The sequence below is a fragment of the Pimephales promelas genome, chromosome 22, assembly GCF_988280905.1.
Source record: "Pimephales promelas chromosome 22, fPimPro1.hap1.1, whole genome shotgun sequence".
Lineage (NCBI taxonomy): Eukaryota > Metazoa > Chordata > Actinopteri > Cypriniformes > Leuciscidae > Pimephales > Pimephales promelas.
Window position 1 is genome coordinate 19,652,938 of NC_142790.1, and position 23,276 is coordinate 19,676,213.

A 23,276-nucleotide genomic window follows, 5' to 3' on the forward strand; every position below is an offset into this window, starting at 1 on the left:
AAAAATGTGAAATAAAAAACCAACACAAAACATTTAATTATCTAAAATTTATTGTGGCATTGTGCACTTCTTTTAAAAATAAAAATAAAAACAATGCATAAAATAAAGTTACTTCATATGAAATACTTCATATGAGGATTACACACTAGGTTAAACCGTCTGCAAAGAAGACTGATGTCATCTAGTGTTTATTTATCTATCTGATGACACAAACACCTGTTACCTTGTGCAAGTTCCTATGCGTAGGCAGGCCCACAAGGCATCACAGAATCTTTAACATGAGCATTACACGGGTGCAGCCAGGATGTGATTAAAACCAAACTAGGGATGTCAATTATATTTGGACTGCTATTATGCAGACGATATTCCTTGTGAAGTCACTTGATATGAGATGACAATGCAAACCACCCCTCTCTTTTAAGCTTTTCCACCTTTCAGAAATAAAAGACAAGTTTGCAACATGGATATGTCAAATTAATAACTTGTTATTGATAGAAAACAACTAAATATAGATGGTTTTGTGAATTAAACATGATATCTCATACTTGGTTCTCAATGCTCTGGATTTCCACACTATCTAAACTTTGTGGTGAGACTCTTCCCGCCGACCTAAGAAAAGAGCATTAGAAATGTCACTTAGCTTGGTGTAAAAACAACACACCAATTTGGAATGTGCCTTGTAATTATACTGGCACAGTTAAGCCGCTTTTCCGAGTCCAAGCTGAAAATATCAAATGTTACAAGCAAATCTGCTCTTGGCTTTTCATAACTCACCTTCGACTGCTTGCACTGGATTGTGGTGAATGGCTTCTCTCAGGAAGTGTTACAAATTGCTCTGGAGTAATCCCCCTAACAACTGTAAGACATCAATAGTCATCATATAGATGTCATTTTGAAGGTTAAGAGATGATGTAAGCATAATTTAAACACACACATGTATGAGTGCTGCTGGAGTGAGGAGGTACTGGGGAAATGGCAGGGGAAACTCTGAGGGAGGTGCTCTGCTTCTGTTGTTCAATGAGCTCTAGTAGTCTAGCTCTTGCTTCGGCACTTTGACGGTTCAACTCCTGCAGTTTTTGTTCTATCTCCACTGTTGAGGATCTCTCTACACAAACAGACTGAACAAAAAAAGATGTCAATGAAAGAAACGACCACTTTTAAACATTATATATACACACAAGAGTATAAATATGCAATTGTGACTATTGCTCTTAAATGTGCCTTTATATCTCATTCTCCACAATTAAGAAATTAACTACTTTATTCAACATAGATATATAAAATTATTCAAAAGTGCAGAGGTGGACAAAGTACACAACTTCATTGAGTGAAAACACATATACTACTGGTCAAATGTTACTAGCAAAAGTTGTAAAGATTTTTACTTGGGTAAAAAGTACAGAAGTACTTGTTTTTAAAAGTACTTAAGTACCAAAAGTATAAAGTAAATGTCAATGCATTGTTTTATTATTGTTGCATTGTTGTATATAAAACTTACAGTACCTTATGCCTCTGAATCTATGACTGCCTACCTACCCTCATATCAAAATCAAATTTCTTTCTAGATAGACAGTTCCAGTAGTGGGATTGAATGTGAGATTGAATAAGTGCATTCAATAATATCCGTTGTATTTTGGTTGAAAATGAAAATCGAGTTGATGTCTGAAACCAACATCAGTCAGGTTCTGACGTCAACCCGACTTTCATTTCAAACCAAAGTGCAACCCCTGCAAACCAAAATCATCAATTGTAGTGGAGTAAAAAGTATCAAATGTAGTGAAGTTAAAGTAAAAAGTTTCTAGAAAAATAATACTCAAGTAAATTACAGATCCTCAAAAAGTACAGTACTCAAGTAAACATACTTTGTTCCTGTCCACCTCTGCAAAAGTGACAGCAAAAGGCATTTGTAATGTTACCAAAGATTTTAATTTCAAATAAATGCTGTTTTTTAAACTTTAAATTCAAAGAATCCTAGATGAATTATTGTATCATGTTTCCACAAAAATAATAAGAAGCACAAATGTTTAAAATCTTAAAAACAAAGCACTTTCTGTGGTTAAATCACCAAGTTAGAATCATTTCTAAAGGCCCATGTGACACTTAAAACTGGAATTATTTAAAATTATTTTACATGGTAATACAATTTTTCAACATTACTGTCTTTATTGTATTTTTGATCAACTAAATGCAACCTTGGTGAGCATTATAGACTTCTTTCAAAAACATTTTAAAAAAATCTTACTGATCACAAACTTTTCAACAGCTGTGTCACAATTTTGAGATGTAAAGGCAGAATTATTAGAAACAAAATTGAGAGATAATTAACATGAAAAACAGACTACTTTCATACACCAATTCCACAATATGCAACCAACCTGCTGTGTGTGCTGTGGCTCAGAGTCAGTAGAGGGCAACACTTGCCTAACTACAGAATTTGTTGAGGACAGCCGTTCTGCGCTGTGCTCCCTTGATACTGAAGCTCCAGTAGGAGACGGACGGTGCGGCCCCAACTGGGCCCGGATCGCTGAGTTCTGGCGGGTCAGTTCGGCGATCTCCCCTAGCATGGCGTCCTGTGAGAGATCGTCCAGCAGAGGAGTGGGCCGTGGTAGGCTGGCATAAGAGGAAGGAGAGATGGAGATGTCGAAGTCCTCAAGTGAACCCTGGCTTCCTGTTGCTGAATAGGAGCCGCTGTAGTGCGGTGAGGTTGCATGTGAATGTGGACGACACACTAGGAGAAGTGAGAAAAAATACTGCTGAGTCACTCACATTCATGAGTCACTTAAACTTTCAAAAATGAAAAAAAGTGAGTGACTTCCTAAGACACATATGTTTTTAACCTTAAAACTCAGTTGCTGCTTAAACATTACAATGTCATTGTTGATAAAGTTATAGAAAGTTGAGTCAACTGAAAGTTTTTTCAGTTGTTTTGCTCATGTAAACCCACCACATTGAGTGGATGCCAGGCAGCCCAAGTCATTTTTTTCCTTTTCTTTAAAAAAAAAGTAACCTAGCATTTGCAAATTCATCACTATTTTCAAAGGGGGTTGCTATGGGATTCGGAATGGTTGCTAGGTGGATACTGTTAAAATTGAAAAGAGGTCCCATGCATATGAATTTGAACAATGTCTATGGGGATTTCGCAATGTTAAGTTTGAACTGTAAGCATGTATGAACAACAATAATAGTGATGTCCTAAACACTAGTTGTAAATTGACAGAAAGAGGGATCTTTGTGCACTTCAGACTGACCAACGGGAAGCAGACCATCTCTTTGGCGAGGAGGAGAGAGCAGAACAGCTGCAGAGACAAAGTCCTGTTGCTGTGGATCTTTTTCAGTACAGCCAGACTCCAGATTACTGCTTTCTATAGAACACAACATACTGTTCAGATACATACTCAAAATAACCAATCCTGATCAAATAATAAAATACTTCAAAACAGTGCCTGATAGGTTGATCTTATCTACAGTTTGTGGTAGTTACTTTGAGCTGTGTTGTCTGTGATTTGAACAGTTGTGTGTGGTTTTGCAGAATCTGGTCTTCCCACCACCAGTTCTACAGCATCTAGACGCTGCTGTAGTTCAGATATCTGCTCTTGCAGCCTCGTCTGTAAGGAAGCAACAAGAAGCACCATCAAAAATGGCATCTGAACAGACAAGCCTGCAAATAATATCGGGATAATATTGCTTAAGGAAAAGTGGTTCACCTGCATGGTGGCGCTCTCTTCCCTCAGTGTTAGTGACTCCACAGTCAGGGCGTCAATCAGAGCCCTCTGCTCCTTCACCTCTTCCTCTAGACGCCTTCTCTCCTCTGCCTCTCTCAGAGCCTCATCTTCTCTCTGTGTGCAAGTGATGTCAATGAGAAAGTGACTCATCTGAACAATTTCCAAACAGCTTTTGGATTTAATTTGTGTATGGACTTACTTTTCTGATATGTCTGGCTAGACGTCCAAGTGTTGCCACTAGAGCCACAGAGAAGCCGGTGAGGCCCTGTCTCTCTTGCTCCGGTCTGGCTTCCGAGCTCATGGGCCTCTGGTGGTCTAGAGCATCCAGCTCAGTCTCCACTTGCTCAAGCATACTCTGCAGAAGCTCTATACTGGACTGATTTCCTGACAGAGAGCTCAACCCTGAACCATTCAGGACAGATGTATGCCTTGAGCGCCCCCTATTGGCTTGCACTGACTTTCTCTTCCCTGAGAAAAAAAAAAGAGGTTTGAAAGAGGTTTCATCTGGATGAAATGCAGTTATTATTGCCATTTAATCTAGAATTTAAGTGAATTTTAGAATTTATATATAATTAATATATATATATATATATATATATATATATATATATATATATACATACTGTATACAAAGTAACATTCATTGTACATTAGGATATAACCATTTAAGTTAATATTAATATTTAAATTAGAATATTCAAATTACATGCATGTATGTGTACAGTATATATATATATATATATATATATGTATACAAACAACCATTCAAAAAACTATTTTATATATTTCTACTTTGCTGATAATTTACCGAATTCATGCTCAAGATATTTTTTTTAGAACCAATATTAAAAACAGTTGTTCTGCTTAATATTATTATGCAAACAGTGATACATTTTTCAGAAATATTTGAAATATTTTGTAACAAAATGTCTTTACAGTCACGTTTGACCAATTTAATGCATCCTTTCTGAATAAAATTATTTAAAAACAACCCCAAACAGGTGAACAGTAGTATAGTACCGTTCAAATGATCTTATATATTTAGAAAAGAGTGTCTGATAACAGTGTCCTACCTGGTTGAGAGGAAACAGGCTCTGGGTTCAGAACCTGGTTGACTAGTGAGCTGGACTGGTTAACATCAGGATGAGTCTGTCTGGCTTTTAAACGCTGTACTGCCACTGTGGCATTGAGGGCTGGGGAAAATGAATATAGATGTTTAAAATAAAACAACAAAGTTCAACTTGACATCACATCTAACCTAAAATGATATAATCATCATCATCATGTCTTCATTACCTGCCTGGTCTTCTCTGACTCCAGTATTGCATGGTGTCTGGGGTAGATCTTGCTCCAGCTGGTCTGAAACCCATGGAAAGGACTTTGACCTACACTGATTTCTCTTCCTGAAAACAAGCATTAAAAAAAAAGTATGTTAAAGACAATCAAAACATGATTAGAAATTGTTTATTGAGGTCCTTCACACCTGTGCATCATAGAACTGAGGTGCACCGAGGAATCATGGACTTCATCATGATCCTCTTCACACTCCAACTCATTCAGGGCCTAGAAAAGATTTTTAAAACTAAACACTCTAATTGGCTTTATGCACAGCTGCGATACTTCCTGAACTTCAGCCAGCTCCTTGTTTCCTGTCTTCCATTATTGGACAAACTTGATTAATTCAGGTGTGCCTGATTATTGTTGTTGTGACTACTGAGGTCAGACACAGCTGGATTAATCAGTTTGTCCAATAATGGAAAACAGGAAACAAGGAGCTGGCTGTAGTTCAGGAAGTAGTGGAGCTGTGCATAAAGGCAATTTTATTCAAGGAATAGTGACAGCCCTAGTTTTATTACAGAGCTGTAGGCGGTGCTCGTGAAGCAGTACCTGCCGATCCATCATAGACTGGCTGAGTAATGACAGCTCGGTTGGAGGATCAGGTCTTTGAAGAACAGGAAGCTCAGAGTCAGACTCGCAGTCAGGTGCCACGGTAATGGTGGGAAAGCCTATAACAAAAATATATGAACTTGCATATGTACACAATACTCATTAATGCAGATAAGCAGATAATGGCACATTAACTTCTACTGCACAAGAATGGACTACCTGTACGACGACGGGGTGCATCACCAAACAGGTCTTTCACAACAGCCAAAGCTCTGTCTGATCGTGCAATGACATCTTGCAACTGACACTGATCTGAAAACACCTAAACAAATAAGATTTTCGTAATCTTTTTGTGATTTGATATGTGAAAATATTAGTATGAGCTTGTTTTAATCCTGACATGAAAAAATTAAATAATATGGAACAGTTTTTTTTAATATGGAACGGTTTACTGAACCTTGTAAAACAAAGTTTGCATGTGTGTTTTTGTTGGGTATCATATCTGATACATCAGGCTTTTATGGCTGATGTTATGACTATAGTATGATACATTACAGGAGAATGTGCAATTCATACTAGAGTACAAAAAAACCCATTTTATTCAGAGGCCAAACTGAGAAAAAATAAGAAATTTGGTGCAGTTGTTGATATTTATATGGCCAAAAAGTAACATTTTATTTTGTAAAGTAAATAGGTTTATATAGCAAGATTTATATAACAGTAGACTACTTACATAAACTGCTTATAAATACCAGTTGTCACTCCATATCTCCCAATCATACGTCTTAAATTATGATAATTAAATTATTTGTTTTATAATCAAAGCTCTGTATTTTGTACTGTGGGGGCAGAACAAATGATGTAATGCAATGATGATTGGGAGATTGATACAAAAAACATAGAATAAATAAACATTAATATATAATTTTTGATACTCATGATTTAGCATGATTTTTTTCAACAACAAAAAAGAGATGTATGGATAATTAAGTAAACCGAAGTTGCTTCAGTCCATTAGCTGTTATCTTGAGATATTACAAACAACATAGGCTACAAGATATTCTTACATTTCCTTTATAAAAATCACTAAAGATTTCCCATCAAAAAGACACAAACAAAAACCTATGATACAGTGTATAGGGCTAAAACATGTTCAATTTCTTTCCAGTTGTATTATTATTATTATTACAAAGCTTAATTCTGCAAGCAGTCAGTGATCCATACGCACCTCTCTGATGATGTTGAGTCGGGCTCTATCAAGTCCTGGAGGGCTGGAGGGATGGTTTTTCCTCCGTCTGTGTGCGAGAGCTTTTTCTCTTAATTCCCACTGTGCCACGACTTTATTCTGAGATCTGTGCATCTCATGACGCCGGGCCTGAGAGGAGATCAATGCAAGGAGAAAGATAGATTAATAAATGCATAAGAATAAACTTAAAAGCTTTAGGTTAGATTAGATAATGCCTTTATTCGTCTCACAAGTAAGGAATATCAAGAGGAAAAATACAGCATGACAAGAGGAGAGGCGAGGAGAAAAAGGGCAACCCCCAGACTATGCTCCTCTAAGAGTACAGCGAGGGAACAGGAAATAATCACCTCAGCAACATTAGCACACAATCAGTACACTCTACATGAACAAGACTTGTAACAAGGGTGAGGGGTGGGTGGGTGAGGGTAGCCCGGCACAGGCAAGCACCCATCCGGTCCTGAAGCCATTTCAGGCACTGGTCACAGACCCACCTGTCAGACTGGGGGTACAAAGTGGCAAAGGCGAGGGACGGGGTATGGAACTACGTGCCTCAGTCTGCAGGATTGTCATACCGATACACAGCAAGTTGCCATGGAGACAACCTTGATCAGGTTCCAGACAGAGTCAACAATCACCAGTCGGGCTCCACGAATCCCAGCTTTCTTGTCGAGAAGATGGTGTCAATTGCGTTTGGATACCAGTTGGTTAAATCCATGATTTCTTAGTTTGGAGAGCAGTGCTGAGAAAGTCTCTCAAAGAACAAGACAGTAGACTAGACGTGACGAGGGGGGCAAAGCAGGGGAGGTAAGAGGAGGGAGAGAGAGAAAATGCGACCGCCTTCGTTGAGAGCAGGAGAAACATATTTTGCTTTAACAGTAAACTTACCAGTTCCTCTGGTGTGGCTTTATGCAATGAAAGATCATTGACTGTGTCCTAAAAGAAAAAGAGAGAAATGATAAGACACCACTTCCCCCCAAAAAAGAAGAAGAAGGGTTTAAACGTGTAATTTGTTGCATGAAGGTTTCTCACCACCCATTCTTTCTTTGGTGCAGACTTCTTGGTTCGCCCTGGTCTTTTACCCACACCATATAAAGGACGGTTCACTCGCACTAAAGACATCTCACAGTAACAGACACCTATGGAAACAAAACATATTATTGTTGGACAAAATATACGCCATAATAAACTAATGATAAAGTCTGCACTTAAACAGGAATAGTTTTCTGTATCTGCAGAGCAGCGTTATGGAAATGATGGTTATTGTTTTTAAAAAACCGTATCTTTACGAATTATGAAGCTTATCTATTCATAATAAGGCACACACATGCTAACAATTCAAACACATCCTGGCTAACTGCTAGCTTAGCTAATCGTGCATAATGAATGACGAAACGGTTGGCATGGTATTGGCAAAATATAAACTTTTTTTTTACCTGAAACTGACAGAAAATTAGCGGACAAAGATTTTACCGTTTGTTTTAGTTAGTGTTGTAGTAACAGGATTGCGGAAGCGTTGATCTGGACAAATTTAAAAGCACCGCTACAACACAGTTTAAAATAAAAGTCCCCGTGCTCTGTGGCTATAAAATAACTAATTTTAATTTTGTTTCTCGGAGACTAGAATATTTCTAAAAAAAAAAATAAATAAAAAGGTAAGGAAATATCATAAGAAGCTATAGATAGGTTAAATGTTGTCTTTGATACGTTTTTATCTTTTTATTACTTTCCTGAAATACTTCCTAACATTTGTCCACCAGAGTGCGCTAGAATGTCGCCTTAAAATTTCCATTGTTTCAAATTATATTTTATTTAGTTCCGAGTCTGCAGTCTGCACGCCATCCCACTTGAGAAGTCTCGAAGAACAAGATCTTCTTGTGTTTAAATAGAAACTAAAATAAATGTAATATAACACCGAGAACATTCCGAACCATTTTTTTTTTTACATTTTACTTCTTTTGAACACAAATGAATGTATTGTGAATGTGAAGAATGTCATGTCGATAATCAAACAGTTGATGGACCCAAGTAGCTAGTGTTTCCCCCCATACTGGAAGTCAGTGGGGCTCATCAACTGTTTGGTTACATATTCTTCAAAATATATCCCATTATGTTCAGCAGAAAAAAAAAAGAAATTCATACAGATTTGGAACAACTTGAGGGTGAGTAAATGATGAGAAAATGTTAATATTTGGGTGAACTATCCCGCTTTCTTCAAATGTAAAGAGCATGTAGGCTATTATATTATATTATAAATATGATATTAATATTAAAGTGGCATCCTTATTTCTCTAGTCTTTCTCTATTTCTATAGTTAATAAATATCTTTTATTATTTATTTTATTTATTTTTCCTGTCCGTTTCCAACTTTTTGTAATTATTTATATTATATTAATGATACAAAATTACTTTTTAATTATACCGGATTAAATGCAACATTGTACATTATTTATTTTTACATATATTATTAATTTAGTCGTTTTTTTCCGTCTGCTGTTGATAGTGGCCTTTCATTCACAGAAAGCGATCTTTTAGTTCAAATTGCGGACCCTAATAGATGTGAGCCACCGGCGAGCTAAATGCATTACAATACGGCGTTTCCGTCTCTTTTGTGCTCAGGCAGATCCCCACGGGCACCGCTAAACACCCATCGCACAGAAGCCGCTCCTGAAACTCCTAGGGGCCCCCGCCAACATACAATGACACTTGTTTGCTGTGCAACAGGCGGAGAAGCAAAAAGTCCGAGTTCTAATCTAAGGCACGGCACTGCGCATGCGCCGATTGACGGGTAGCAGCAGCTACCCTCTGGTCTGGATGGAGGAGAGTTGTCAGTGGGTCACTCTCAGTCTATCAATCCTTCACTATGCACTGCTCTCCTGCTTGAAATATTGACAGCTGACTACGAGCAGTTGAGTGCTCTATTAATTATTATTGAGCTGGACCTCCCCAAACTTAAGTGAAAACAGCATGATATGGATTAATATGGAAAAACTTCCTTGACTGGGAAGGGAAAAAAAAGATTTCGTGAGAACACATTGAAGAATCGAGCGTATGGATTACAAGTCAGTGCTGGTTACTCCGTCTCTCAGGGGAAGACATTTGAGAAGTGGCGACATGAAGATCCGTTCAGAGCGGGATTGATGCAAAGTTTGTCTGAAGTCCTGGAGGTTTCTCACAGGAATATGGGATATTCTGAATGTATGGTTTATGTGCACAAAACCCCATCGGTTATGGCTGTTATGCATTTTCATATGTGTCGTCTCTACATTCAATTAGAAACAAAGCTACTGGAAGTCTTGTGACGGAAACAGTGGATACTTGTCTGGTGCATTTCTGCTGGATCTATTGAATTAACCTCGGAATTTCTCTGCCCAATGACATTTCCAAAGTTGTTAGTTGGGTTCCTTTTCACATCGTCTCCTCCTTTTATTAGTTTCATTTGCCGAGTCATTAACTTAACTGGTCCTGACCAAAACCTGAAGTGATTTCATTGCACGGGTTTGTGACAGGATGCGGGGATGCACGGGATTCCCGATGGCCGTCACGGTGGTATTGACACTTTTGACCATCATTAACGTGAAGGCGAGTGGAGAGTACTGTCACGGCTGGCACGACTCTCAGGTCGGGTGGCGAGACGGCTTTCAGTGCCCGGAGCGCTTCGACAGCGCCGAGGCCATCATCTGCTGCGGGAAGTGCGAGCTCAGGTACTGCTGCTCCAGCACTGAAGCTCGGCTGGACCAGGGCTCGTGTGATAATGATAAACAGACACAAGACTCCAACACCGGGGACAAGGACGACAAAAACTCCGGTGCAGGTAAGCTGATACGACATCTGCATTGTTTTCTGGTAGAGTAACTTCCTCTGTCTGAAACAAATTAGGCAATTACTGTGTAATCGAATTGTACTCCAGCTAAGTTTAAATGGTTTAATTCAATAGCTTTCAGAGCAGCAGCAGTGTGTAACGTATATCGACCCACTCGTTGTGTCCCACCCTCGGGCGTTTTGTGAGTAAAAGCTCCACTATTTGAGAAAGTTATTTGGGTTGAGTTTCGTGTTCAAATGAGGTTAAAAACACTTAAGGTTAATGTTGTTTGGCTGTTTATCTCCAACAATCCATCTAAGCAGGACTGGGGTTGGAAACGAAGCGCTTCTTATTTAGAAGGAGACCATGTATTACATGATTCTTATAAACAAGCGGTTTTAATTAATCACTTTTGAATCAGTTGGCCGTTACTGAATTAATCGGACTCGTCATTTCCGTTAAAGATACACAATAGCCTAATACACAATGTGGGCAATATGTTGCATTATATAATTATATTATAATTAAATTATTAATATAATTTTATATACATTAATATATATATATATATATATATATATATATATATAAATTATTATAATAATTATATATATTGGTGGCTTACTGGATTTTTAGAAATTGTTTCTTTCTAATAATTATAGCTGTTTTGTTGAAATATGAAATGATATCATTTAGTATACTGTTGTTGAGGACTGTAAAAGCATTTTTTTTTCTTCCTTAAAAGTAAGTTACTGAAAGAATCATTATCCGGAAGTGGATGGTTAAGAAGGAATCGGAACCCTAATCGTTAACGATTCTCGCCCCTAAATATAAGATTTAATGCCATTGCTATCCATGTTTTGACAGCTGCAGTTAAATTGGCATCCAAATTGGCACCTAACCGTCCACTCACTCACAAATGGTAAATTGTACTGCGCGAAGTTATAAATAGGCCTAGCTAGAGTTAGCCCAAGTAACGCGCGCCCGATCTCCAGTCGTCCGGTTACCTACGAGGATCAAGTTAAGACTTGACCGGATCCCTAGTGTGATGTGCTGACAGCCTCGTTCATAAAGGCAAGCCAGTGCATAATTTCCTCTGCAGTTTGGGCAAGCTCAAAAACTTTGAATTCAAATGGGGTCCCTGAATTTCCCCTCATCTGAACTAAAAATATAGTGCACACTCATTGGGGACACGCAATTGTCACATGATGAAACCTTCAATTAATGCACAAACTATTGGACATTATAGAATTTTCAGATGAATTAAAACAATAAAACAATAATAAAACAACAAAAACATTAAAATGTACAAAAATACCAAATTTGGCAAACAAATATTTAACTAATAAATTGTTAATAAACTGTTCAAAGATAATTCATATGCCTACATTGACGAACCCAACAGATAAAAACAGCAGTGAAATAAAGACTTTACATTAGAAACATAGGGTTTTTAGACACTTCTAATGATGCATATCTCAAAAGCAAGAGGAAATGGTGGTCTGCTATTGACAGAGCCTGTCTGGCAGTTGAAGGCCTGGCTCCATTTGGACAATAATGCAACAGGTGTGAATTCAAGTTAATGGGGCCCAAACCTTTTAAGGACATGAGGGGCCCTTGCTGTTGTCCTGTATGTGAACTTCACTGATACATTGGCTCAATTTGGCTGGATTCACTAATAACATTCTTGATTTGACTTCAACGATCATGCATAGTTTTATCTTTCTCTTTTTGTTTTTTAATGTTACTTTGAATGGATGTGCATGATACGAAGAATGATATGATACTAAATGATACAAAGAATAAAAAAGTCCTGTCTTGACTGTGTCTCCGTCCATCTCATTAGACACCTTTTGTTACCATTAACACACTTTGGAATATAACATAATGTCACTCAGGAACAATAAATCTATGGAAATAACATGTAGTAACAGATTCTCTATTGTTTTTCCACACACATTTGTGTGTAACTTTGAATAGTGAGTTAAAAAGGGGGGGTGTTCGGGTTTCAACTGCCAAAAAGCAGTGATTTTCAAAACATGCACGCAAACTTAAAGCTTGCCAAAATTCAGGTCATTTACTGAAAAATTCCACTGTTATAGTAATAACTACCAACGCACAAAAGAGCTCCTGTAAAAATGACTCCCCTGTCATTTTTTTGCACAGCAATCACGTTTGATTTCATAATGTAGGAGCCTAATAAATAGTTAAACAATGGCTGCTTTTTTAAAGTTATGGCTTAAGTGGAGTCTTGATTTGCTCTTTTAATAAAATCAAAATCCAGTTTGCATGGCTATTATATATGATTCGATTCAACTAAATTTCAGAGGGAGCAGATGCAACAAAACAAATGCAGAAACCTTCCGCCAGGAGATCAGATGTCTAATTATACTATAAAGCAGAGGTACCTGTTGGCTTTTTCATGCACATGGTCAGGCAGAGAGGTCACCGCTGGTTGCAGGAGATTAGAGCAGATCAAAACTGTCTTAATAAGTGTTAATGAGGGGCCCTGGACCCCTGGGGACAAGTCACTGGTGCAACATCTCATCTTTCATTTTTGCTTCTCTCTCCAAATCCCTTCATCTAACATGGGCCAGCAGGTTACCCATCTGTGAGCGGGGTGGAAACATGTGAGCGCTCTGTTCTGTGATTTAAAGATACACATGTGTGGAATATTGTGACACATCAACAAAGTTCAGCAATGCTTTAGGCTTCAAACTTGCTTATTGTTAATTTTAAAGGTGTAGAAGTTACAAGGAGCTCAATCACAACACTGATATCCTAGTCTTCCTTATGGCTGTGGAAGGACAATTGCTTTGGATGCATAGAGGAATTCAAAACGGATATGGGCTTTCTAAAGTGAAGGAAAACCATTTCTCAAGGGCTACGCACAAACAAAACCTGCCAAAGTCCTCCAGTGTGCTGCAATCCAGCACTTTTCTCTATTTTTGTCATTTGGGAAGCCTGATACTATAACATTACATTTTCTAGTATCAAATAGCAGTGAATACAGCTGGATGACCTAAATACATTAGAAAAGGTTGTATTACAAGCACACATTTAAAAATGCACACAAAAAAAAAACTTTATGAACGGTACTTCAAATCTTGGGCAGATTTTTGACTGATGGATGGTTAAAAAGGGCAAACAAATTCCCAAAGAATAACACTAAGGCAGGGAGCCGAGCCATATTTGGGTTGGTTCTTTTTGCTTGGATTAGTAAACATCCACCTAGTCACTCCAGAATGCTACTACTGATTGCAAATGCGATAAAAAATAAAAACAGCGATTTAAAATATGTGCAAGTTCCCAAGTGGTGCTCAGTGCAGAGCCAAATGACGTCTAGCTCTCTATTTAGCGGAGTCCCTCACTGTACCGTGAGTTGTTTTTGAAATGAACCGTTATAGGGGATTATCACACTTCCGGGTTTCATGGGCGGGATTTGTCAACTTTGTGCATGTCCACTTCCGACACAGTTCAACAATGGTCGAAACGAAGCCTAGATGTCACTGTTCTGTTCCACTTTGTAAATCTAACCAACAACGCCAACCTTCCTTAAATTTTCTGATTGAATTGAGTATAAGTAAGAAGTGGATTAAAGCGGTTCGCCGGGATGAAGGTCCAAACTTTAAAATAAAACAATGTAGCACGTTTGTTTGTTGCCGGCACTTTAATGAATCAGACTAATTTACCAGGGATGCCATGTAAATAAATCTAGTGTAGTTCGTCATCAGTTCGCCAGAGTGATCGGTGATTCAACGGAAGTGGCAGTGCGCAGAGATCACTGAATGCGGAAGTACTACGTATCAGCGTGGTAATCCCCTATTGTGGGGTGTACTTTAAACTCACTGATTCAGGTGTCACAAAACTACAGCATGTGATTTACCTCCGGTTCCACTAACAAGATTTAAGCTAGTCCCAGGCTAAAATGCATGTTTGAAATGTTTAACTGAACGTCTTAAGATATGTCAGTGCCAGTATTTTGTCTCAAGATGCACATCAGTAATTTCACGATTCACACTTACATACAATTAGAGGGAGTAAAATCTAATGTGTATTTAGCGTGCTGTCCGGGGCCCACACCCAGAGTACTCCCCTCCGTATGTAAATGGTTAGGACTAGAAGAGTGGAGAAGGGGTGGTGGAGGGATGCTGCTAAACTGTCAATGGATTGAGGTGAGACTGCCGAATCTATATACACGTCATCATTGATTGCGGAGTCAGTGCTCTCTACCCGTGTTAATTATATGAACATGCTCCTCCCGAAGTTTGTTAATAAAACCTCATGTCATTCCAAACACATATTCGGAACTCAGATATTTTTGATGAAATCTGAGAGCTTTCTGAACGAGCCATAGTCATTGCAACTTAAGGCCCAGAAAGGTAGTAAAGACATTGTTAAAATAGTCCATGTGACTACAGTGGTTCAACCTTAAATGTTATGTAAGATTCTATGGATTTTTTGCTTCTGCTTTACAGTACCCATCTACGTGCCTTTCCTGATCGTTGGCTCGGTCTTCGTGGCATTCGTGCTGGTGGGCTCCGTTGTTGCTGTGTGCTGTTGCCGCTGTCTACGTCCCAAACAGGAGCTTCACACGTCAGGTGGCGGCTCAGGAGGAGGGTCCAGCAGCGCCCGTGTCCTCGAGACTATTCCCATGATGGCCAGCACGGGTACGTCGCGAGGCTCGTCCTCCCGTCAATCGAGCACGGCCACCTCCTCCAGCTCTTCGGCGCCTCCCGCCGCTCCCCGCCCTGCACCCGTCCCCATGCTACGCGCCCAGGCCTCGTGCTGCCTGCCGCCAGACGCCAGCGTGTACGTGAACATGCCCACCAACTTCTCAGTGCTAAACTGCCAACAGGCCACTCAAATCCTTCCTCACCAAGGCCAGTTCCTGCATCCTCAGTACATCGGTTTCGCCCACCCCGTTTCTCCGGGTCCAGCTTACCTAGACCCCACTCAAGCGGGATACCGCCCATTGCAGTCTCCGTACCCTCCGCCAACCAGCGTGGCTAGTGTGGCCAGTGTGTCCGGGGATCAGAAATACCCTCCAATTACCATGTGAATGCCGCAGGAAATACATTTGAATTGAAGTCAATAGAAGAACACAATGAATCAATTCAGAGCACAAAATGCCGGTTCGTTGGCATGAATGCACACTTGCGTCGAGACTCTCAAACTGGTTCTGTGATATAAAGGACACAGTGCTTAATAAAAATGGCTGGAAGTGTGTGTAATGTAACATGCCTTAAGTTACTAACGGTGCTGTTGTAAATGAAGCCTGTGTGTGTGTGTGTGTGTGTGTACATATGCGATGTATATTTGTGTTGTATAACCCTGCCTGTGTACTCTGTGACTGTATAGGTGTGTTGGTTTATGGGATGCAGTATGTGAATATATGTGTGTGTGGTGCACTATATGTTGTGTGTAATGGAAATCACAGGTGCTGTAATGTGAAAAACAGTCCTGGCTCCCTATTGGATGCTTAAAATCTAATGAAGTGAACACAGGACACAGACTGTGACGCTCCACCCACTGCAGCACAGACACACTCACTTACATTTTCACATATACACACTCACATTGTGAAGAACCAAAGTTTGCATTTTCACATTGCCAAGGAACAGATTAGAAAATATACAAAAATATAGGTCTGTGTTTGGAAAGCAACATGCGAAGGTCAATTACGCAGTAAAAACTGTCTGCCAACTGTTCCCCTTCACTAAGTCTCTGCCTTGTGAAAGGACTGTGTATGTGTGCCACTTTTCCTCCCCTCTTTTTTAGCATAAGGTACACTCGAGGAGCACCAAAAGGGTTCCAGGGCATTTCATTTGAAGTGGGTCTCTTTCAGCACGCTCAATGGCAGCAGTTTAGCGTGGAAAGAAAAGTCCCAGACTCCTTCAGCAGAAGGCCATCACCCGTCTGAACTTGAAAACGCCAGCATTAGATCTCAAACTGGCAGAAGTCAATGAAATTAAATGCTGCCCGATTGAAAAATCACCAGTCTTAAGTTATCTGGCTTTAAATTGAAAGTTAAAACGATAGTTGACTCAAAAAATGCATTACTTTCTTCTGCGGAACACAAAAGGAGATATGTTGAAAATGTTGTTGTTGTTGTTTTTGGTCCCTACAATGAAAGTCAGAGTTTTTATAGTTAATTAAAAAAAAAGTAATAATTGAAATAATCTGAAAAATAAATTAAAATATAAAAATTAAATGAAAAATGTAACTTTAAAAAACATAAACGAAAATTAGAACTAGCTGAAATATAACAAGTTTAAGTTAAAGTACTAAAGTTACTAAAATTACTAAATAAAAATAAATGAAAACATAAAAAAATTAAAAAAAATAAACTCAGGAATGTTTTTTAAAACTGTTAAATAAAAGCACAAGAAAATTGCTTATGCCTCAACATGAAAACTGAAAATTAAAACTAATTCAAAATATGAATAAATAAATACTAAAATATAGTTTTGGACCCCATTGACTTTCATTGTATGGACAAAAACAGTTCTTTAGAAAATCGTGTGTTCCATAGATGAAATTTTCTTTTTTTGGGTGAACTTCAATTTTGACCAGACCCCAATTTTGATGTACCCCTATTAGAAAAGTTATAAGTCTTGACAGGGAGCTTTTTTTTTTTTTTTTTTTGTTGTTTTTTTGACTAGGTATCCGGGCAACTTGACATGCACATCAGATCTATTTTTGTGTAAAATACATGTGCGTTTGTGGAACTGAATGAGTATTTGAGTGAATGTGCCTCTCTCTCTAAAAGCAGGGTGTGATGTGTCTTTTACATATAAAATATATTAATAATAATAATAAATATTTTTAGAGACTGTGAAGTGTCACTGGTTGTTTGTTAGAGATGCTGAGTGCTGCTGTCAGCGGTATGTGTGGCGTCTCAAATGAAGACGTGCAGGACCTGTTTGCGAGACTGCCATTGCTAAATTAAACCAGAGTGCTTCTGTTACACATGGACTTTAAGTGCTCAGACTTTCATCACTCTCAACACTCATGATGAAACCGAGACCAGGGGCTGCGTACATAAATCTCTGCATAGTTTCCATGCTAAGTGTTTGCATACACAGAAAGACAGTTAGTCAAAACCTTATGCACATGCACTCATTTCTTTTAAATAATTAGGATAAATATATACTGGAACCCATGCTGAATCAGCCTGGTCTGACGTCATGATTGAACAGCTATAAGTTATATTCATATTCACTACTGTTCAAAAGTTTGGGGTCGCAATGATTTTTTTAATGTTGAGAGAAGTCTCTTGCTCACAGAGGCTGGAGTAATTTAATTTTAACTATTACAACAATTTAAAATGTTCAATATTTATTTAAAATATGTATTTCTGTGATGTCAAAGCTGAATTTTCAGCATCATTACTCATCATTATAAAAGAAGTGTAGTCTAACAGTCAATGTAGAAGTAGTTTTTGCTTGCCTCTCTGAAGGAGATACTGATAAAATAGAAAATGATGAACGACAGTAAGTTCCGGCAGCTGTCAACATACAATTAATATGAATAAAAGTGGTCAGATTCTTCAAGTTGTTGAAAGATGAAGTGCTGCCAGTTCAAAAAGACATTTATATGCTGTTAACATGTCTAACAGAGAGATGTTAACAGGCTGTGAATTATATTTTTTCTACAAATCATCAACTTACTAGAGTGAAAACTTGTTAAAATTACAAATATTATGTATGATGAGACATTTTAGAATAAATATCCAACCACTTTTTTTACTTTTATTAAAAACACTTGTTTTAAACAACTTGAACAAAACTAAAAATATTAATTTTCTCTCACAATGTATGTGATCATTTACCAACAAATACCTGCAATGTTGTGTCAAATGACAGTTCAATCAGAACTTACCCCATATGTCATTGCATCGGTGACCTCACAGATCTGAAAATGTAATTTGTACCTTTATTAGTTTAATTTTGTACATGCAAAAGTTTTAAACATAAGCAGTGTAAAAACTCATCAGTTGAATTAACTTAAAAAAGTGAGGAAACCCGTTGCCTTATATTTATTAATAAACGTAACTGAAAAAATTAAGTTGTGTGTAATTGTCAAGTTCACATAATTTAATTCTTCCAATTATGCATGAAGTTTATTTGCTTAATCATTTTTGCTAATTAACTTTTTTGAGATAAGTCAACCGATCAATTTTTAAAGTGAGGACAGTTGTGTTTAGATAGTAATATTTGAGTACATTATACACAAAAGTGAATTTGAGAGTTGAATTTAAAGAAATACTTGAACACAAATAGTTATTCATAGTCTAGTTGATCTTGTTAGAAAGCAGAGGTGTCTTTAAACACATTTAACAGCACAAGTCACAAGTCAAACTTTCCACCCAGACAATGGCTGCCTACAATTATAATGTACAAACAAAACAAAAAAAAAAACCAAAAAAAAAAACAAAACAATAATTGCTGTTGTTGGTAAAGTCTGTCTGTGTTTTTGGCATGTTATATGGAAACTTTAAGGTCAGACTAACATTTGTGGAGTCCTTGGACGGAGTTGAAATGGATCCATGTGGTTCTTGCTGAGGTGGAACAGGAATGGATTCCCCATATTGGAGGCAGTGGAGCTGGACAGAGTTGGCTCTTATTCAGAGACATGGGTGTGGACTTACTAGCAATGAGAGATCATTGAGGTGATTGAGGATACGGGGTCACACACACCCTTACAGTTTTATTAAGACTTAAATGAACCTGTATTATTCTCAATTATATCTTGCCGTCACTCCCATAATTAATTCAAAACATTTATTTATTTAAGCCAGGAAGAATCTAACAAAATACTTGTAGCATGTTTTGGAAAGATTTAAGCTTAATATTTCATATACCTGTGAATTTTGTGCTCAAGAAAAATAAACCATTTTGGATCTGTTTTTTCACTTTATTTAGTCAAGATTACTTTGGAAAGACTTATATTAGTAGGAAACTGAAGTGGATGATATAAGTGTATGACTTTTTTATACTTAGAATGACAATTTGGAAAGTAAAGAACAACTATGATAGCTATTTATTGTGTTAGGAAAATACCATTCAAGTGCTGAAAGCAAACCAAATTTTTCACATTTTAAAATGACTTTAAAGTAAATCCTTTGGAACAAACAAAAAAGCTTTGACAGTAATGCTTAGAAAGCACTGAATTGTGTGTAATATATTTTTCTTTCATTTTCTGGAAGCTGATGTAATGTCAATATGTAATAGGCTACATCATGTTTTCATGGTATTGAATAAAAAAAGTTTAAAGAGCTTATGTTGATTCATTAAATTTACTCATTTTTTTCAATGAACTCAAAATTTTAAGACAACCAGGTTTCTTACGTTTTAAGTTATCCAACCGTCATTTATATTTATTTATTTATTTTTTACAAATAACTTCAACTTCAGTCCTAACGTTAGATTTTATTTCACGTACACTAAATGGTCGCATGGGGGGGGGGGGGGGGGGGGAGGAAATCAAATTTAATGATTCAAGGTTTAAATAAGGCAAGACTTACACAAGTTGTTAAATGTGTTAGTGCTCTACTTTCTTTCCTGTCTTTAATCTTACGACAACACTCCACCTCAGCTCATTTCCTTACCTGTAACTCTGACTCAGCTCCGAAGCTCACTTCAAACAAACCCGGCCGGAGAAAGCACAAATCAATCTCCATTTATAAGCCTGTAGTGAATGTTAGCTTTCACGTTTTAAACCAGCACATAAGTGAATCAAATCAAGCTAAGCTCATCTTTTAGCTCTGCAATTTTAAAACGAACTCTCTTCCTGAGAGAACGTGAACCCTTTTGAGTTAAGTTTGGTAATCCCCTAAAACCCAGAAGAATGTAGTAAATTCCGGTTAAATGGTTAATTTCTGGTTTCGATTCCAGTTAAATTACGCTATTATTAACTCACCACTATCATTCTGAAATAAGTTATAGGCCTAGTCCGAAGGAAAACTCCTTTCCAGGCGTCAGATATAATGCGACGTTGCGGAATCGCGAACAACTGACTCTTATGAATCGGTTCTTTTGAATAAGTACATTCACAAACCAGACTCGAACTGATGAGTTAGCTATTTGAATCAGACTCAATCAGTCAACACTCACTGAATCGTCCCATTTACTTCTCATTCAACTGTGAGTCATTTAATTTATTTAAAGGGTTAGTTCACCCAAAAAGGATCGTTCTGTAATTTACTCACCCTCAAGTTGTTAAAAACGTGTATAAATTAGGAAAAAATTAATAACTATGCAACTTCTAGGATGTCAAAACAGGACAAAAACAAGCCTTAAAAAGAGAATGACACAGAGTCACAAGTCCAGTTTATTTTACAAAATAGTCCAGAAACCTCACAGGTTGAGTGAAAGCGGACAAAGCAGAGCCACAGCTGTTATCCACAGCAGCCACTTAATGAAACAGAGAGGGAATGAACGGATAACTAGACCAAGAGAACAAGGAGACATGGAGATTGCTGATCTGGAGAAAGAGAGAGAGAATAAAAGAGAGAGGTAGACAGAAGGCGAGAACATGAGCTCTAAGATACAGAGGCCACCATTAAGTAGAAGATTAGGTGAGACAGAGAGTGAGAGAAGGTGTATTTGTGTGTGTGTGGTAAGCTGGGAAGCTCCGTGCTGCAGGGTGGGGGGGTTTCGCCTCAGAGGAATCGGTGTGTGTTTTGGCAGCCGCCCTCACTGGATGGGAACGAGGGGTAACGGTGCATGCGTGTCTGCTGCATCTGTAAGCCACACCTCCCCCCATCTCAGGTCTGCAATGGGCATTTCTCCAAAGCGTGTATGCATGTGGGTGGGTATTTTTTTGTTTGTTTTTTCAGTGGCCTCCCCTCTTGCATCGCTGTGGTGATGACGGATATGCCAAACTCCGATCTCTGGAGACGCAGACGCTAGGACTCAACAAAAACACACATGCAGACACACCAAGAAGCACACCAGTCACCCTAACTTACACACAAATAAGCGCGAATGCAACAGACAAGCCATACGCACATCCTTCCCGATATATATACGCTCACATAAACGAACGTGCAGATGCATACACGCACCCACATGATATAGAACCAAATGAAGCAGTCTTGTGACTCATGATAGTGATATAGGCACCATTGTCTCTGGCTTCTGCTTCTGGATGCTACTCGGCTCCTTTCACCTGTCCGTTCATGTGTAGTGCATTTCAACTGGCCATTTCGGTGTGAGAATATACCCGCCCCGCCCCCCAAACCTCTGTCTCCGTAAATCCACTCCCTCCGGCCTCATTGAGAGGTGGTGTGTTATGTAGCTCGGCCGGTTGTTGCGCTAGCTGTGCCCAGTTCAGTTTAGTTCAGCTTAAAGGCCACAGCAGGATCACCCAGCACAGGTGTGTGTCATTAAAGTCTTTCCCAGCTGTTGCTGTGGTGACAGCTACATACTGGGCCGCTGAACGGTTGTGTCATAGGAGCGTACAACCTGGGATTGAGACACCACGCCATCCTCCTCCTGTGAGAATGCATATCCATCTATTGGGAGAAAGAAAATCAATTGTTAGCTTTATTATAGGGAGATGTACATGCATGCTATACTGTAAGCAAAACTGTATAGCTGCGCTGATTTAATGATATAATCACATCAGTTAGTGCTGCCAATTTGATTAATCGCGATTCATCTAACATAAAAGTTTTGTTTATATAGTGTGAGTATATATATATATATATATACACACATGCATACACACGCATTACAATAACTCATGTTAAATGCGATTAATCGGTTTGACAGCACTATTTATAATATCTTATTGATTCTTAATTTTAGGGTGGCAGTAACTAATAGATAAAGCTGATCATGAAAAGAGTTCAATTAAATTCTTGGCTCAATGAGCTCTCAGTGGAAAGTCTGTCAGTAACATCAATAAAAACACATTTAAAAATGGCAAAAGAGCTGCGAAAAGAAAATTGGGATGACAAACAGTTGTTTTTGTTGTATATAAAACCTTTATTTTATTTTAAAGGGTTAGTTCACCCAAAAATGAAAATTCTGTCAAACAGATCTCATTCCCAATTGACTACTATAGTATTTTTTCCTACTATGGTAGTCAATGGGGAATGAGATCTGTTTTGATTAAAACATTCTTCCAAATATCTTCCTTTGTGTATAGCAGAACAAATAAACACATAGAGGTTAGGAACAGCATGAGGGTGAGTAAATACTGACAGAATTTTCATTTTTGGGTGAACTAACCCTTAAACCCTTTCTGTGTTTATATGTATAGCATAGTTTAAATTTATACATTTATATATATTTTTTGTCAAACATTTACAATACCGGTCAGAAGTTTGGGGTCAGTAAGGGATACTCCAGCCAAAAAATGTAGATTCTGTCATCATTTACTCACCCTCAAGTTGTTGCAAACCTGTGTGAGTTTCTTTCTTCTGCTGAACACAAAAGATATTTTGAAGAACGATTGGAATCAAACAGTTGTTTGGCACCATTAACTTCCATAGTAATTATTTTTCTACTATGGAAGTCAATGGTGCCAAGCAACTGTTTGATTCTAATCGTTCTTCAAAATATCTTTTGTGTTCAGCAGAAGAAAGAAACTTCTGAAGAAAGAAAACGTA

The 23,276-nt window shown here is 38.1% G+C and overlaps 3 protein-coding genes across 14 annotated transcripts in view; 1 reads left to right on the forward strand and 2 right to left on the reverse strand.

Annotated features, from left to right (window-relative positions):
- Positions 1–79: 79 nt before the first annotated feature.
- Positions 80–20,482, reverse strand: spice1 (spindle and centriole associated protein 1). Of its 3 annotated transcripts, XM_089125971.1 has the most exons (20): positions 20,268–20,482; positions 19,170–19,306; positions 18,539–18,571; positions 7,885–7,991; positions 7,741–7,788; positions 6,838–6,984; positions 5,829–5,931; positions 5,610–5,728; positions 5,206–5,285; positions 5,019–5,125; positions 4,796–4,915; positions 3,922–4,190; positions 3,705–3,836; positions 3,482–3,605; positions 3,249–3,362; positions 2,376–2,728; positions 935–1,118; positions 775–856; positions 546–609; positions 80–431 (listed from the first exon to the last, which is right to left on the reverse strand). In XM_089125971.1, exons 4-20 carry the CDS (start codon positions 7,972–7,974, stop codon positions 378–380), a joined length of 2,190 nt encoding a protein of 729 aa, XP_088982097.1. In that variant the 5' UTR covers positions 7,975–7,991; positions 18,539–18,571; positions 19,170–19,306; positions 20,268–20,482; the 3' UTR covers positions 80–377. The 3 variants fall into 3 exon arrangements, with proteins under 3 accessions (XP_088982097.1, XP_088982095.1, XP_088982096.1); XM_089125969.1 differs by lacking the exons at positions 18,539–18,571; positions 19,170–19,306; positions 20,268–20,482 and adding an exon at positions 8,326–8,414; XM_089125970.1 differs by lacking the exons at positions 18,539–18,571; positions 19,170–19,306; positions 20,268–20,482 and adding an exon at positions 8,289–8,360.
- On the forward strand, positions 9,431–17,492 carry shisa2b (shisa family member 2b). The gene is made up of 2 exons (XM_039666996.2): positions 9,431–10,666; positions 15,133–17,492. Exons 1-2 carry the CDS (start codon positions 10,363–10,365, stop codon positions 15,714–15,716), a joined length of 888 nt encoding a protein of 295 aa, XP_039522930.2. The 5' UTR covers positions 9,431–10,362; the 3' UTR covers positions 15,717–17,492.
- Positions 20,483–20,971: 489 nt separating the features above from the next.
- atp8a2 (ATPase phospholipid transporting 8A2) overlaps positions 20,972–23,276 on the reverse strand; it is a 61,766-nt gene continuing 59,461 nt past the window's right edge. For all 10 annotated transcript variants that reach the window (XM_089125486.1, XM_039666997.2, XM_089125481.1 and 7 more), the window contains one exon: positions 20,972–22,175. In XM_089125486.1, the coding sequence (XP_088981612.1) occupies positions 22,081–22,175 (95 nt within the window). In that variant the 3' untranslated portion in view covers positions 20,972–22,080. The remainder of the gene's footprint in view (positions 22,176–23,276) is intronic.